Genomic DNA, 18259 nt, shown 5'->3' with positions numbered 1-18259 from the left:
GTAGTAGTCTAGATTTTCAATTCTCAATGACAAGTCAGAAAATGGAAGACCACATGATAGCTTTAGGTAGATAGTGAATAGTTATCCTTGAGAAGAAATAGTTTAGTGTTGTTCTACCATAGGATTAGTCTTCAGTAAGAAGTTTGTCTTAAGCAGTACTACAGACAACCAAATCGCTTTGCTGCATGATAGAAGTACTTTTGTAAGAGATAGTCACCAGAAATCAGTATTTATTAAATCTGTCATGTTGCTCGTAATGCTGGTGATGCTTTTAAATGGGTATCAATGTACTGAGCTACCAAAAGATCTTGGTTCAGCAGGATAAAATAGGGTCTTCCATTACACAAACAGTATGTTTCCACCTCTCATTTGCTCCTGTCACACAAATTTGCTCCCATTACCCAAAGAGCTTGAATTTATTTCTGAGAAAACCCCAATCCATGTGCATGGCCTGTAAAACACCTGATGTGTTTTACTTGTATGTGTGTTTGTTTATAGATTGTTTGTCACCACAGAAATAACTTCTGTTTCTTCCAGAGTATACTTTTCTACTTAACTGGTTTAACTGTTCATTTAAATGAGACTGTACATTTGGATCTTTTGTGATGAAAGATGTTAAATTGACTGACAGGAAACTTAAGCCTCTTGAAAAGCTCCATTACACTTTTACTTGGAAAATAAATACTTTGCATATAATGAACATCCTATTTTTCATATGTGCTTTCAAAGGCAGTCCTTGAGGGTACTTTTCATTATGTCAGACCACAATCGGTTAAAAGCAGAATTCGTAGCTACTTCTTTCCAACAATAGGAGGAGAAAGGTCAGCACAAGAAATGTTTTTAATATAAAGAAGTCTCTTTTCTAAATGATATCTGAATATGTGTATATATACTGCTCATGGCTTTTTCTCTGTGTTGTTGACCATGCTTTAACTGTAGAAGATCTTTAGGGTAAAGTTTGTAGGGACGATACTTCACAGTATCATAAGGTATGCAGTCTTTGTTTTGTAGTCAAACAAAGAAGAAAATTTAAGGAGGGTTTTCTTCAGCGTTCATACTGCTGCCGCAATTTCTGTCTTAAAAAGATGAACAGTATATGTTTTTCTGCTGTTGACTTATTCTTCTTGAGTAAGCAAGCAAGTAAACTGTTTTTAGGATATGGTATCCTTCCCTTTCTATCCATCTGACCTTACTTATGGAGAAAAGCCAGCAACAGGGCAAGAAAAGCACACCTATACAAAAGCAAACTCATTTGGACATTATAGCATAATTGAAAGTGTCAGGACTTCTGTATCTCCTTACCAGAAGGTAATTTCTATGCGAGTCAGGAGGACAGTGTTATAGCTTATTTCTATCTCTCAATCTGTAAGGAGGAGGAGATCTGCTACCCCTGAAGAGTTGCAAGGTATTGCATGTGTATATCAAAATGGGGAAAAAAAACTGGAAATATAATGCTAATTCAAAACCTATAGCATTATTTTTGCAGCACTGTCAGTCCCTTTGTGCAGTGCACAGTGTTAGCTAGATATTTGATGATTTGTTACTCTATGACTTCTTGGAGAATTCTGCAGGGATTTTTTTCTCTCTAATTTCATTAGGTAAATTGAGCACACCAAAATTATCTCCTAAAGAAAATTAAAAATGTCACCTATTTATGGTCAAAAAAAAAAAAAAAAAAGGAACTACCACATAGCTTGGTTGGTTTTATTTATTTTTAAGGTATTTCAAATCAGTCATCTTTGGTTTATATTCTCTCTGATAATATAATAATCTCTAATAATAGCTTTCATTATTTCTTTTCAAACCACCAGCAGCATTTGTTCTTTATGCATACATTAAAGTAAACTGGTTTTTTACACTACTGCAGATCAATCTTCTTCTTCCTGTGTGTTGTATATTTACAAGATTTTTTGCAGTATATTTTTTAGGCTTATTTCCTGCTCTTAGTCCTTTTTCATAAACAAACAAACAAACAAAATCCCTCAGCTTGACAAAGATGTTTGCTCACATAATAAATGTTTTACTATGCTGTCTTTATTTGTGTTGGTTTATTGCTCTAGAGAGGATGAGCATGCCCTTATCCAGCAGTATTGTCAGACGCTGGGAGGAGAGTCGCCTGTCAGTCAGCCACAGAGTCCTGCTCAGATACTCAAGTCAGTGGAAAAGGAGGAGCGAGGAGAGTTGGAGCGCATCATTGCTGACCTTGAGGAAGAGCAAAGGTCTCATAATCATCCTACCTGGTGTCTGAATTGTCACCTCGTTGTTGTTTGAGCCATGCATGTGCTGTGTATTGTTGTTGGAGATGAGAAGAGATGCACCCCGGTGTCACTATTTGGGGGGGGCGGGGGGGGGGGGGCTGGAATCAATCAATGCATGCGTCATGCATAGCCTGACTCTGTTAGGTAGAAGACGGTGGGTCTGTGAACCTTAGTTTCACCTCTACTTTATTGTTTGGTGTTTTGGATTTTTTTCTCCCATAAACCACAAGTCAAGACATTGTCTTTGTTTGAGCTACTTGTGTTCTTAGTTGGAGGTGATGATAATATCATTTGATCTTAGGAAGTTTTTTTTATTTTAATTTGCTTAAGTCATCATTCTCCCTCTCTTTTCAATATACCAGGAGTCTGCAAATAGAATATGAGCAACTAAAGGAGCAACATCTTCGGAGAGGAATAAACCCTCTTGCATCACCTCCTGACTCCGTTGTGTCACCTCAGCATGCTTCTGAAGATGCCGAGCTCATTGCTGAAGCTAAGCTTCTGAGGCAACATAAAGGTCGCCTGGAAGCAAGGATGCAAATATTGGAAGATCACAATAAACAGTTGGAGTCTCAGCTTCACCGGCTGCGGCAGCTACTTGAGCAGGTAGATGTACACTGATATCTTTCCCCCAGTGTTTTTTCTGCACAATGGATTTCTTGGTGGAACAGAGGCATTGGAATTTTATTGCAAATATTTTCACGCCACTAGCTTGGTCTGTTGTACTTGGTAATTTCTAGCATGAAGAGATATTTTTTCCTACCCTCTAGTATAAGCCATGGTGAAAGTCAAATGAGCACAAGATGATTACAAGTGCTGGAGTGATCATGGTAACTTATGAAACATTGAGAGTAACACAAACAACTGCAATACTTTTTCATTAATTAAAAAGCAGTGGAAAAAAATATATACCCTCTTCCAAGTAGTGGTGCCAGTCGCACCCTGTATTTGACTTCAGTTTTCCAATCTTTCCTTAAATAATTTGTTTATTTATTGTCACAGTTAGTCACTGAAACCTTTCTTAGCGTGCCAAAGACAGATGGCCAAAGATACATCTAAAATGCAAAGGAGCAATTCATTACATTAAAAATCCAGTTCCTCTTGAGTAGCATATTTAGACCAATAAGCTACAACAAAATGGTCTGTGCACAAGTAAATGCTAAAGGCAAGAGCCTTTTAGCAAATGTCAGTAGCAAGAGATTGTAGGGTTTCTTTGTTGGGGGAGGAAATGTTGATTGTTTTTTAAGTCAGCATATGCACATCTAGATTATAAAAATAACACCACCTTGTAGATGTTGCTGTAAGAGATGTTAGTTTGTACTATATTGTGTGTGAAAGCTTGAATGATGAAGAGAAATTTGTATGAATGTTTTCCCCTAACTAAACATTACACTTGGGTAAGAGTACAGTAAGGCAGATGATTCCTGCCTTCCACAAGTCAAGTGACTGGCTGTACGTAGTAGAGAATTTAACTAAGCCAAGAAACAGACTGCATAAACCAGGTATCAAAATGGCAGAAGTTCCTGCTGTAGATGATACTCTTCTTGCAGTGATAAAGATATTTTTTGTTTGTTTCGCTGGCTGATTTTGTCATTTTTCTAGGCAGTTTTGGGTGAATAGCATTAAGATACATCTGTTCCAAGGGCTTCCCTACCCCTATACCAGAGTATTTTTGTTATTGTTACTGTTATTCTAGCATCTTTAATCAGTATTTGAGTAACTTAAGTATTTAACAGGGAAGACAACAACTGGTGCAACTGTTAACAATAATTCATGAAGTAAGTGTCTTGAGAACTGTGGCCAATACTAGGTGTTTCAGAGAAGGGTTTAAAATCTGCAAAGAAACAGCTGTAGAATAGAAACACAGAAGTTCTGCCAAACCCGTAGTCATTTTCAGCTTAGTGCTTAAAGCAGGAACATGTTCACCCTTTAGAACTTCCTTTTTTTCTATTGTAGCTGTGGATTTTGTAATCTTTTCAGTATCCTTATAACATTCTTAGTAAGACCTTTAGAGGATATATGTGTGTTGTGATAAACTGGGTGGGCAGAGGGGCAGTAGTTTCTTCTTATCAGTTCTGCTTTTGCATTTTTTCTGGGAATTCTGCAGTGTGTGGTTTCTGATAGGGTAAGGTAGAACAGACTTGACCTTTGTCAGTATTTCTGATCATTTACACCTCATTTACTATATACTGTTGTTCTTTTGCTTCCCGTCCAAAATCTCCTTCCTATGTGGGAGTCATGCCATGCTTCTGATTGTTCCAAGTGCCATTTCCTAAGCTGTTCCTGATTTTCCTCTGTCTTTTAATGAAGTGGCTGGTATGAAGTCAAGTATCTGAGGTGGTTTGCATTATTGCTTTTATAATATATCTGTGACTTTTCAATATGCTTTTTTATATGCATCCTAATGTTGTTTGGCAGGGTTTTTTTGACCTGCCACTAAGCAGATTTTTTGCAAGCTGTCTCCAAGGATGCTGAAACTACTCCCCTGAAGGGGATTCAGAAATTGTAAATAATTCAAATTTTTAGTATATGTTCTTTGAAACTTCTTTGTTTTGACATCGTACAATTATGAAGCAGCACTGAATCCCATTGCTGCCCCCTTAACTTTCTGAAAAAATGACGACCCTTCAGCATGTTTGTTTTTCTATCACCTAGGCCATTACTGTCTATGAAAGTCTTTATCTCTTTCAGTGCTTGGGGAAGGACTTTATCAGAAGCCAGCTGAGGCTCTAAGTATGTTTATTTATTGCTTTTGCTTTTATTGGCTGTCCCAATTATTTTTTTAGTGGATATAAGGAATACCTTATCACATTAATGAGATGGGTGATTTACATGGAAGACTCTCATAAGTCCCAATGTCAAAATATATGACAACTCTGTCATTCCTGTAATAATAATTACTAGTATTAAAGGTCACAACTGACTAATAGCAATTTCTTTGCCATGACTGGCATTTCATGCCATCTCTGTTTCTCTCTCCTGTCGACAGCAGAAGTCTCTCCATTTCTCTTCTCCGCTCAGCCTCCTGACTGTTGTTTGGGTTAATAACTTGCCACTGAATCTAAAATACTGGGATTTTTTTCTCTAAAAGATACGGAGTGAGTCTATCTACACACAGATATTTGGGTAGAGAATTAATGAAACTTAGAAACTTTCCTGTAGTAACTCTTTAATCTAGATGAGAGAATTCTAGGACATTCTTCAGAGAGCACCTTTAGCAGAAATATGCATGCATCCGCACTGTACATTTGCCTACTTTGGGTCACAATGCTGAGGTTACCACACTATTTTTATTTTAGCAAGCCCAAAGGAATGGTAGCTGTCACACAATGTTGTGATTTTTTTCTGCCTGATTGATTATAGTGTCAAAGAGGAAGGCGAAACAGAACTGGCATGTGACAACTTTGATACCAACATGTTAATTATAGAGAGAAGAAATAAAGAATACATTGTCTTTTTTCTTTTTTCATCCCTTTTAGATACCGTATGTGCAAAGTAGAAGTAAGACCTATTATGAAGGACATTTAAAGTCTCTCTGGATTTTTCTCTGATTGTCTGAGCTACTGAATAGAGGTTTCATATTGGATTTGATATTGAAGTTAATGGGAGCTAAAATCATCTGTCAATGGCTATATGACAGAGTAAATAGTGACTGCAGCTCCCTCTCCAACTGAAAACAGAGGAGCTTTATCAAAAGAGCAGAGGAGACTTTGTTTCTTTTGTAGCTAGGAGAATAAGTAAGTCTGGAACAAGAAGAAACATCCGTAATAGATGTGGTAAGGGAATTGGCCTTTTTGAGGTTTCCTGTGATTCGGAGGCAGGGTGCATTTTGTTTTTCACCAAAAGCAACAGAAGTCAGGGGAAGAACGGGTATGTCTTATGTATCCATTAAGCTACAGAACACTTCAGGCTCTTCTTTGGAAAAGACACCCACAGGAGGTACAGTGAAAAACTGGTTATAATAAATATCTCCTTTGAAATGCTTTAAAAACTGGTGTACTACAGAAAAAGCCCTCAATTTCAGAGTACTCTGGAGAAGAATTTATCTGTCCCTTCATATCCTTATTTGGTTTTGCATAAAAAGAAGTTTGAAAACTCCCAGAAACTGGTGTTTAAACTTCCCCCTCATCCTTATAGGGGCATGCTCAGTATCCCTGCTTTTATTTATTCAGGATGGAGAAGCAGGCATATAGGAACAACTAGGGCTATTTTCTTATGGCTTCTGGCTTAAGGATTGTCTGCTGGGTTGTTTTGAATGAGAATACATGAACTTCATAATGCCTGAAGGGAATTGGTGATGGAAGTGATCAGATTTTGTAGCTGTTACACAACTGGGGTCAAGTAGAACATGATTTTCTACAGTTTTTTTCTTGGGTTTTCTCCCAGTAAAACTGTTAAATCATGTAAATACATGCAGCTATGTCCTCAACTATTTTACATTTAACTTTTTTCAGTATCTGATTATTATATAAAGGCTTTTGTGCCACTAACAGAACCTTTCCCTTTCTGCTCCAAAGCCCACTCTTCATCTGCTTAACTGTATTGTCCTGAGTTTGGAAGAAGAGGGTTTGGGTTTATTTTGGCTTTTCTAGTTATTGCAGTCACTGGAACTATGTAGTGTAACATTTATCAATGTATTTAAATGAAAATTAAGTCATCAGACATTGTCCTCTGATTAGAAGGGGATATGTTTTCTGTTGTGTTTTGGGTTGGTTTTTTTTAAATCCAACTGCAGTATTTCATTCTGACTGCTGCAGCAATATATGGTACATCAACGTAAAGTATTCCAAGTATGTTTTGTTTGCTCTCAGTTTATCCACTTTTAAAGTCCTCGTGCTCTGCAGGGCTTTTTTTGTCATTTGCAATAGCACTCCTAAGCGGTACTAAATAACCTTCACTACTAACTCTTCGTTTAATTTTGTAGGCATCTCTTTTCTATCCTAATTAATCTTGACTTTGCAGTGCCTCACTATCCTTGATCTAGCTTATGTGTTGCTGTACTGCAGTTTTGTATCAAGTCCAGCACCGATCTTCTTTCCTCAGTCACCCTTAGTCATCTCCACACCATTTGTCTGCAGTTACTGCTTGAAGAGGGAGAGAGATCCGGTCCGGGTGCAAGTTTGCATTTTGGATGATGCAAATTCTCTCTGTCCATCTGTTTGTGGGGTGGGCAAACAGCCGCTCTGCCACTGGAGTTAGCCTCGTTTTTCTGTGCTGAAGTAACTCTTAACCCTTGGAGAGTTTGCTTCATCTCTTTACCGTTATAGCTCTAACTTCTTCTTGAACAGAGGTTCCTGGCTATACAGAATTACCTGGAGTTAGTTACCCCGGGCTTGGCCTATTTAAAATCACCACACTCATTTTACCTCGATCCTGTAGCTGGGTGGAAGCCTGATACTGAATAGCAAATTACTTAACTACTTGATTGGCATTCACTGTTCATAGGAGTGTCTTGATAGTAAAATCCTTGGCTGGCTTGAAAACATTTCCATTTTTCTTTGTCTTCTATATGCAGAGCAATAGCTCTTGATTTATTTTAGTCAAAGCTGGAAGTTGGTATTGTCATGCTGAAAGAGAGATGAGATTTTGAGGATAAAAAAAGATTTGCTGAGTACTCAAGGGAACATTTCCTTCTATTCCTCACCACTGTGTATAGAAGTAAAAGTATCTTTCGTTGTTCAACAATCTCAGTTTTGTTGAAGTTTTTTTTCTTAAACTGGAAGTTGTTGCAAAAAATCGAATGTTGCACTTAAGGCTGTGAGCTGCAAAGGAGCAAACTTGTGCACAAATTAACAGCCATTCAGTGTGTTACCTCTTTGCATCGAGTCTCATAGCTCTTCTAGGTACTTGTTAAGTCTCAGTTTCAAACAGATCGTAAAAGTAATTTATTATTATTATTATTATTAATTCTATATCTGCTTTTCACAGATTTACTTAATCTGCTCTTTAAGCTGTTTGGAAGTAATTTGATGATTTGCAATTGAAAAGACAAATGATAGGGACAACCATTTCAGCTAAGATTCTATAACTGCCTCATGTAAATACTACTCCATGTCCTTCTGTTTTTTCAGAACAATCACTTCTGGAGTTCAAATACTGTATTACTGTATTACTACTTTCTTTCTCAAACGATTTCTTACAAGAAAGAAGGAAAAGAGGAAAAAAATGCCTGAATAAGATCCCTTCTGATATTTCTGAGTTGTTGTAGTGAAGCGGTCTTACAGTCTTGTCTTATTTTGTGTCCATATATGTATACTTACACATTATCTCCAGCACATACATGGTTACAACTAAATGTAATATAGAACTTCTGTGTTTGAATCTTCAGGTGAATTTAAGAGTCCAGAAAGGCTTGCCTACAACACAATTTTCAAAGTATATGGGTTCCTTCTCATATATTTCTGGAGATTACATAGTACGTAGTTTTCCTGTAAATTTGGTGTACTCCACACTATTGACAAGCAGTGTCAGCAGGAGTGATGGCTAGCTAGATTTAACAACGTTCTCTCAAATCTTGTGTCTTCGCTCAGCTTGATTGTGAAGGAGTTTTGCGAAACTGTTCATGATTCAACAGTTGTTTCTAAGCGTGGTCAGTCATCCCAGTAAAGCTTCTTAGGTGACCTTAGCTGAATGTCCTCTGTATATGTGTATATGTATGTATATATCCACACATATATATACAACCCCAGTAATACCACTGTGTAGTCTTTCTGCTGTGTAGCTGGACTGAGAGCCTCGGACAGGCTGTTTGGGTTGTACATAACCTTGTGTTTCTATGATGCATGCTCACAACGGAACATTGTTTTTAACAAGACCATCAACTGCAGTCTCATAAGAATTACACTTAAGTCTGAATTTTCTTTTAACAAGCTGTTGGTTTGGTCCCCTGTCCCCCCCAACGGTTATATAGACCTAAGCCAACTTTCAATAGTTTGGAGAACAAACAAGAAAGAGCACATAAAAAAGGAAGGGAGCGGGGTGACTGCATACAAACCCGAACTTAAATTCTGTAAGATACAATTTATCTAAATTTGGGTATTACTGTCTTTAATGTAGCCCGAGTCAGACTCCCGGGTTAATGGCACCTCCCCCTGTGCTTCGCCCCAGCACTCCGCCCTTGGCTACCCGCTCGAGCAAGAGACAAGCTCCCAGTTTCTGCAGACAGGTAAGTGTTTTGATCAGGTAATGTGTTGTGTGGGTCTGTAGGTGACTACTGAATCGGTTTGTTGGCATCTTTCTGGAAAGATTTATAAATAAAAAGGAACTGATCTTTGTGATGCTACTGGGAACAAGACTTACTGCAGCAGGAGCTGTTGCTTCCCCACACTTGCAAACAGCTGCAGTATCACAAGAATCCATGTGGCTCTGAAATATGGATTTCTGTCAACGGACTCCTTGGTCCCACCTGTTTTGAGCAAGTGAATTTACTGGGCAAATCCAACCTCACTTGAAGGGGGAGCCAGTTCTCATTGGACCGAAATGGCCAACAGCTGTTTGTTTTACAGTACACTTATGCACCCAAGTAATCTGTCAGATACAGCAACAAATGTCCAAAACATGTAATTGAAGCTTCCTGATGGCTGCTGTAAAAATTCTTGTGTATCCTCTGCTCATCCCGCTATTTTGATGACCCCACCCCTCAAAGACTTCACATCTTTAGGAATTATTGGATATTTAAGTGTACAGCCTCTGCACATGAGGGGATTTCTCTCTTGAAAGATTACTTTAAATTCTGCAGTATCCAAACTCATTAATTCCACTGGAAATTAGCAGAAATAGCTACAGACCATTGAATGCTCAAAATTAGGTGAAAAATAAAAGATTTTTCTCAAATTATCTTAATTGCAATTTCCTCCCTGTTTTTATTTTCAAGCTTTTGTGTTGGAGATTAAATAATGATTTTACTTCTGTGGAAAACAGGAAAAATATTATTTTGCATACTGAAAAGTTTCAGTGTTGACATGTGCCTTTACTTTATCTGGAAAAACATGGAATTTCTTTGAGTCTGATTTAATGCAATGCTAGATTTATAAGACATGCTGTCTAAGAACACTGCCAGGAACAGAGCCAGTTGTATTCCCTAACCATTCCCTTGGCTAATTTTAAGCAGCATTTAAAAAAAAAAAAAAAAAAACAAACAAACAAACAAAAAAACCCCAAACAAAACAAAACCAAAAAAATGGCAAGGAGGATTTTAACACTAGTGAAATTGCTGGTGCATGTTGAATAAAGACCATCTAAAAGATAAATGCTTTTTTCAGAAAAAGAATGGTATATTTGCTCTGAAAGTTACATGACAAATCATCTGAAAATGGAACAGAATTTTAATTGAGCAGCTACTGAGTATAATTCCCTCATCTTGTAAACCTTTTATTTATTTTAACTGTAAATTCTTACATACTGCTCCTTCTTGACAATTTCTTCTAGTTAAATCTTGGGTGCAATGATTAAGCTTTAGTAAAAGAGAAATGAGTTCTGCTGCAAATCAATACTGTAACTTTCACCTCCTCTCCCAAGGCTGGCAATTATCAATGACAGTTCCTGCACACTAAGTTACAAAGGCTTCAGGTAGTGGTTTGCCTTGAAATATAAAGGAGTATTTAACTGGAAGGTTGGATGAGAATGCCTTTCAGAATGTTGTAGTCGTCTGTCTTTTTTTTTTTTCCCTCGTAACAAAATTCATTGCTCTGTTTTGTTGTCATATCTGCAGATGACTTGTTAGTTCCACCTCATGATACCAATACAGATCTAACAGATGTTATGGAGCAAATCAACAGCACGTTTCCAGCTTGCTGCTGTAAGTGTAACAAAATATGTCTCTGAGAATAGTATTGAATTTGAGGCGGTCTTTTGAAGAAAAAAGTCATTCTTGTGGTATTGACTAGGAAAAAAATCTTCTTTCTGATGAGATTTCCTGGCAAGATACACAAGCTATGTAATTCTGTTCTTTAAAGTTTCTCAATAGACGCTATTTGTGATAAACAAATACTCTCATGTTTTAAGTGGAAGTGATTCACTGTTAAGAAAAGCCGGTAGCTCCATATGGAATTTTCAGCTGTGCCCACATAAAGGAAAAGAGACCTAGGATCCTAGTAGCTGCTGATATAAGCCTTATATAGAACTTAAGTGAATGTAGAATCAGAAATCCTGAATGCTGGTTTTCTAATAAAACTTGAAAAACAGTCCTTAGGCAACAGGAGGGACCATAGCCTAATCCTGGCTGCCTGAACTAATTATTGAACTAGTTATGAAACTAATTGACCAGAGAAAATAACTGTTAACACAGCACATAACACCTTCCCCTGCTTAAATGTATTGAAAGTTGGTATTTTATTCAGCATCTATTAAAGAGAGATCAAAAGGAAAACCAATTAGTTTCCTATGCATGCCTTATATCAGCTGACATATATTTCTGCTGATCCTGTTCCTTCCAGAGTATCACTTCACTCACAAGAGTGAGTAGCTATCTCTCCGTTTCCAGCAGTATTTCATACAGATTGTTGGCTTTGGCAGGGAGAGTAAAGTGGAAACTTTGTTATTCAGTGTATTTATTTTTTTTACATACATACATATATATCTACACCTTCAGCTCTTTGCCTCAGAAAAACAGTAGTGAAAACTTTGATATAGTCTTAAACTTTCAACAGTTCTTTCAAATGAAATGTAATAATGATGGTCAGTTTTAAAAGGCAGAAGTGACAGGGAGGGTGTTTATGCCCAGTTCTCGCAGAAGCATCGGGATTGAAATTCTATTCTATTTTGTAAACTCAGTGAACCCTGAGTTTTACCCCATCTATCTCTTGTATGTACATTCCTTGGCTGTGAAGAACTGCATCACAGAAGATGCACTTTGCACATTCTGAGAAAGCAAATTAGGATCTAGCAAAAAAGGTCTTGTTTCAGCTGTCCTTTGAGATTTTCAGTGAGTTCAATAGTTCAGAGCCCATAGTTTTGCAAATTAAGGATTAGATTTTAAGGAGCATCTCTTCTCAAAGTCAACAGCTAGTGATGCTACTCAGCACAACTCAAGGGCGTGTGTGTGTATACAAATCAGTAGAAAATGCAACTCCAGTATCAGTTCTTTTTTTTTTCTTTTTTTTTTTTCAAATTCCTGTCTTGCATGTATAAGAATTATACAGCTACCTGGTCATTTGCCCCAAATGAATTTAAAACAAATTGCCCTCTGTCAGGGCAAGCTTGATAATGATGGCTGTTCTCTGCAACCAGGAAACATGGAAAAAAGAGAACCTAATATCCATGAAACAATATCCTGAATGAGGCAGGAGGGGACTCTGAGTGAAAACCAGGGCCCCACATCCTTTTATATTGTGAAGTGTATCTGAGCATTTAAGATTAAAAAAAGTCACAGTTCTAAATTTCATGTGACTTTTCCCTCTGTCATTGACATGCTGCTGAAGAAATCAAACCAAACCAGCATGCCCCAATTAGGAGGTACTACCTATGTTTGCTCTTCTTCAGTCGTTCTGTAACATCTCTTACTCTTGGGAGAGTTACTAGGAGTATATTTTTTTAACCATGTAAGATTCACATACTCTTTTAGAAGCCTGGAATGAGGATTATTAATCTGGCCTTCCCAACAAAGTGCATTCAACTCTGTGAGTTTTGCTAGGGAAGACTGTGACAGACCATCTAGTCCCTCATCTTTTCCTGTGGCCGTTTGAGATGGAACTGTCTTTCTGGATGGACAATTGTCTAACCTGTTCTGTAAAACTTCTAGTGACGCAAACTCCATGGACTCCCTACGCAATCTGCTTTAAGGCATCACTGTATTCCTAGCCTTAAAAAAATAATATCTGTACCATTTTTTAATTATACCCAAGCTAAATTTTATTAGAACAGCCTTTCACGTTCAACATACATCCGCTTATTTAATAAAAAAAAAAAGGGCTATTTTTTCACAGCCTCGTCACTACTGGTCTCTCCCACCTTGGCCACAGCTTTCATTAAGGAGTTACTAGCATCTGAGCCTTACTAGCATCTGAGATTATTTTTATCCCACCTTGACTGTATCATAGAGCCAGGCTTCTTATTTGCTGTATTTGTTTTTATGGGTTTCAGGTTATAATTCATCTTGAAATTGGTATTTCTGCTTAGTCCAAATATCTCTTATGAAGCAATTATTCATATAGTAGGGCCTGCACTGCTCTTAACGGTTGGGTTTGGGGTTTTTTTTGCTCCCCGGATCCTTTGATTATGGATATAATGCCTCTTTTCCTTCCTTATTTATGAGGTTGGTCCTCAGAACCAGGCGGGTGTGCAACATTGTGCAGCAGTCTTGCCTGTGCATCCGAGTGACTTCCAGAACAGATCATTTGAACAGATGATTTTATAGCACACCACCCGTAGGTCTATATGGTCGCAAGTGGTGAAAAAGGATCAATTCATATAAACTATATATTCATAATGCTGTAAATTTGTGAATAAAGTTGTGTATAGACCTTTACAACATACTTCTAGTTAAATGTTTAGTTTTTTAAAAGATAGGAGTCTTTTTGTTCTTCTGTAGTACATATTTTCCTGATACTGGCTTTGTTTTTAAAGTGCCAAGATGCAGAATCATGTAAATTTCTGAATTTCTTTTGTGTTTTTTTTTCTTTCTATTTGCAGCAAGTTTCACTGGCAGACCACAGGTATGAGACATGTTTACATACTTGCATAGTCATTGGAAGCAAAGTAAAGCAAGTGGAAAAGTTCCATTAAAGCAAAGTGTCTGGGTTTTTTTTTCTATATTTTTCCCTAGAGGTTTCTTTGGAAGCTAGACCAATGTAACAGGCAGGCTAGATTCTGGAATATTCCTTACTAGTTCAGGCATTACCAAATGTACTATGGTGTGCAGTTCTGGGATGCTAACCAGATGGAATCAGCTTGGATCTATCCTGGCCAATTAGTTTCAAGCCAGCATCAGCTTGCAAGATCAAAGCTGGTTCTTGCAAAGACATCCATATGTCCTGGTGTTCCAGTTTCAGGAGCTATGGGCACCAGGGCACAAGGATCAAGAGCCACACAGCATCTTAGGCATTAGATTAAGCTGCCTTCTCCCAGTAGGCGACCACTTTACAAACCCAAAGCAGAAATTTGGCTGCTTTCAGAGTTCACAAAAATGTGGAAAGCAATCTGGTATCTAGATACGTGTTCTTGAAAATCTAACTGGTATGAAGGATCAGTTAAATTTCTGTTATAAGTAACAAAATTAGGAAAAACACTTGCTATAGGTTTAGGTGGACATTGGAGCCCACGTATGACAAAGAAGGAACAACATAATCTTGTGTTGTTGCAGAGTTCTTTGGAAGTTTCATTGTTAAATAAGTTTTAAAGACTACCACAAATTGCTGTGCGAGACTTGAGAAGAATTAAGTGGTAGGGAAAGAATCTATTTACTCCCCCAGATTGTTTCACCTTGCCCATTAATCCACAGTTTGCAAGGTCGGACCTCCCCCAAAATGAATATCTAAAAATTCAGAAATATTGCTCTGCAAACACTTTCTTGGATTGCAATATCTGGGATAGTAAGATTGTCCTCCCAAACAGGAATTCCTAAAGAGAGTGGGATGAATCATGCCCTGTACTCGGTTAACTCAGACTTCGTGTTTCCATCTCTTGATAAGCTAAATCAGTGAATTAAACTAGCATTTTTCAGAAATCCTTCCTCTGAGCAGGCACAGAGATAGCTTTCAGTGAAACAGTGTTATCAGTGAATAATACTAATCTTCCTGAAAGAGATTTGATTTTTTTTTTTTAGGTACAGGATGATTCCCAAATGGTCTCACAGCAAATCTACCCTTCCAGAACCATTAGAGAAGGCACGTTTGTCTGTTCAGGAACAGAATCCTGAAACAAGAGCCTGGAAATAAGCTTCACATTTGAAAGGGCTGCCTCCAAATCCAGACTCTGTATACTCTCCCTTTTTACCACTTAGGCTTCAGATAGGACAGTAGTTTGCATCCATAGAAAAAAAGTTTAGGCAGAATATGGAGAGTCTATATTTACTGCTCTGTAGGCTAACATCCTCTAGGCCTTACTCAACAAGAATTTTAAACACTCCAGTATAGTAAAACTAGATTTCTCTTAACTACATGCCTCAGTGATTTGCTGAGTCTTGGGCCAATACATCTAAATTTTTAAAATACAGGGGGTTTGTAAAATGACCTCAGAATCCTTAACTGAGCTGAGCCCAGAACAGTTAGAGCTCTCTGCATGTGTTAATGTGGTACTGACAGGGTTATTTCTCATCATGACAGGCAATGTGAAGTGTTCATTTGGACATCGACCAGCGCTTCCTGACGTGCAGTACAACCCTTTTCTACAAAGCATCGATTGCGAGCTCCACTTCATCAGAAGGCTGCATGGGACCCTGGAACATGCCGATCGCTCTGACTGCGTGTTCTACTTGAAATAGTAAAACACTGAATACCCAAAGATGAGGATGTGGTTTTTATAGTATCGATTTTTTTTCTTCTTCTTCCCTTTCTATGCAACTGTAAATTAATGAGCAGTGGAGTATTTGTCACTGATTTGTATAAATATACAGCCGCGGGAAAAGGGGCAGGGGCTTTATATACGTTCTTTTTGATAACCGTAAAGAGAACTGCATAAGGAGTTTGGAGCAAAATGTTACATTTATACATTCCTTTTAGCTCTTTGCTTTTACATTGTAAAATACCTTTAGTTATATTCTCACACATTTAATATTCTGTAATGATTATTTATACGCTAACCATCTGACCACACAGATTTCGGAATACCCTTGAGTTGTTTTCAGGATTGGCATATGAAGTTCCCATAATCTGCATTATTGTTATTGGTTAACAAAAATTGCCGTTGGGTGCAAGCTACAGTATTTTTAACTCTGTTAAACAAGATAGACTCTCATTTCAAATCATCCTCCTCATGCACCAAAATGGTATTTTTAACTTTCTTTTAGTTATTTCCAGCCAACACACTCATTTGGAGGATTATTTTTTTGAGCCTTACTTTACTTTAAATCAGGAGATAGCTAAAAAGAGGACTTAGATGATAGCTTAAGTTGTTTGTAGTAAGGTCTAAGTTAGTGTAATCTTTCCCAACTTTGTTCAGAGACAAAGCTTTGCTGTTCCCTGCTGTGCCAAACTTGCTTCAAGTTTTGGAATTTACAGTCTGTGAAGTAAAGCTAATTTCCGTGAGATCCTCGTCTCCTTTTGTCTGCCTCTTGGAAATGAAGAGACAATTAGAAAGCCCTTTCCAATACTATTAGCAATGGAACGTTTTCTTCAAAACTGCAATGCGCTTAGATACTATCATTTGGCATTGTAATCTTGCAACTCATCTTTATCTTTGAAATCATTTATTTATGTACTTTAAGTAGGTATAATTACGGGAAAGTTATGTCACTGATCAGCGGATCTCTAGTTTTAAAATTTTCGTAAGAGATTTTATTGCCTTCAGAGTTTACCAATGCTGCATGGACACTTGCTTTAATTTCAGGACACCTTTAATTGGTAAAACTGCATGCAATATATTTCATGTATAGTGGAGAGAAACTAAACTGTGTTGTTCTTAATTATTACTGAAGAAAAAAAAAATCTCAAAATGGTATTGGAAGAGTTGTAAATTCTTTACTGCTACCGAAAAATGCTAGAGGACATTAAGACAGCAGGTCAGGAATTTCTAGTGTTTTTGTGAAGTGGTGCCAACTTAGACTGTCCTGCACCCACAGTATTCACTCCTGGTCTGCTGCTGCTCAAGTAGTGATTTGGGCGCAGCGTTGACCATGTTCTAGTGTTGGCTCCGATGCCAGTTCTTTCTGAACCCTTTGGCAAATTATTTAACCATTCTGCCTCTTTTCCCATCTGTAAAATGGGGATGATAGTACTTACCTCTCAAAAGTGTTGTAGAGCCTGCTTAGTTAGTGTTTGAAAAGCTCTATATAAATGCTAAGTATTATTCCCAAGTGAGTGGAGCAAAATTGTCAGTGGGAAGAGAAGATGCTGGCTCCTATAAATGCTTCATCTATTAAAAAAAAGTAGCGTAGTTATTTTGAGAAGAAAAAACCCCACATTTTACAGAAGAGGAAAGCCATGACCACCTTTCTACCTCAGACCTATCTTCATAAGTAGTATTGGAAATAGCTTTATATTCTGTTCTCTGCAAAGTACTTTGCTTTTATCAAGCTACATCATTCTCTAGGCAAAGAATCCTTAAAAATACTCCCCTACATAAGTAAAAAAAGGTCTCAGTAGTGAATTTGGTGGCTTTTATTTTTGTTCTGAATATGAGGTTATGTATAAAGTTGTTTTTCTGCCTGTGTTTGTATGCATCCTTTGTCCTCTGCTGCCAAGTAAATGCTGCTTCAAACACTACATTGTAACATTCTTCCTCTGAGACAATAATAAATAAAAGGAATATATTGCAGTAACATGAGAAAAAGTATGGAGTTCTTTCAAGTTTTGTGGTGTTCAAGGATGGCACTTCTCATTGCTAAATGATGAAAATTTCATTCTGAAGAAGATTAATTTTAACACCAGGGTGCTGCAATAGTCCATTTCTATGTGCTAGCATTTTTGGTGTTGGTTTGCATTTCTATAAATGACATTAAGCAGTGTTTTCTCCTCATAAATCTGTGCATATTTTCTCCAGTTTTTGATCTTTAGTGATTTAGTCTGGAATCATTCTCACTTTCATGACAGATATTAAATTTGATCATTGAGAAGCAGACTGCTTTTATTTTAAAAATGTTATATATACATATTACGAAACAGGAATAATGCATGAAGCCCTGTCAAATATTAAAACAGGAAATTAGCCTTCAAGTTTTGATGGCATTCAGTCAACATGCTCAGCTGAAGCACAGCATTAGATATTCAGTCAGGAAATAATGTACTTTCTAGCCCTACCATGGGCTGATTTTAGGTATTTGCATTAAGCTAATGGAAATTATGGTAACAACAACTGCATTAGAACAACCGTGCTTAAAGGAGGAGAAAAAAGTCCACAACCCTAACAAT

The 18259-nt window shown here is 37.4% G+C and overlaps 1 protein-coding gene across 9 annotated transcripts in view; it reads left to right on the top strand.

Moving 5' to 3' along the window:
• The window catches only part of UTRN (utrophin), a 389337-nt gene extending 371675 nt beyond the window's left edge, over positions 1–17662 (top strand). For all 9 annotated transcript variants that reach the window (XM_049799497.1, XM_049799498.1, XM_049799496.1 and 6 more), the window contains 6 exons: positions 2061–2219; positions 2621–2864; positions 9315–9423; positions 10969–11055; positions 13887–13909; positions 15518–17662. In XM_049799497.1, the coding sequence (XP_049655454.1) occupies positions 2061–2219; positions 2621–2864; positions 9315–9423; positions 10969–11055; positions 13887–13909; positions 15518–15526 (631 nt within the window). In that variant the 3' untranslated portion in view covers positions 15527–17662. The remainder of the gene's footprint in view (positions 1–2060; positions 2220–2620; positions 2865–9314; positions 9424–10968; positions 11056–13886; positions 13910–15517) is intronic.
• Positions 17663–18259: the final 597 nt, after the last annotated feature.

This window comes from Accipiter gentilis, chromosome 5 (assembly GCF_929443795.1).
Source record: "Accipiter gentilis chromosome 5, bAccGen1.1, whole genome shotgun sequence".
Classification (NCBI taxonomy): domain Eukaryota; kingdom Metazoa; phylum Chordata; class Aves; order Accipitriformes; family Accipitridae; genus Astur; species Astur gentilis.
This window is presented reverse-complemented; position numbering and strand designations above follow the sequence as displayed.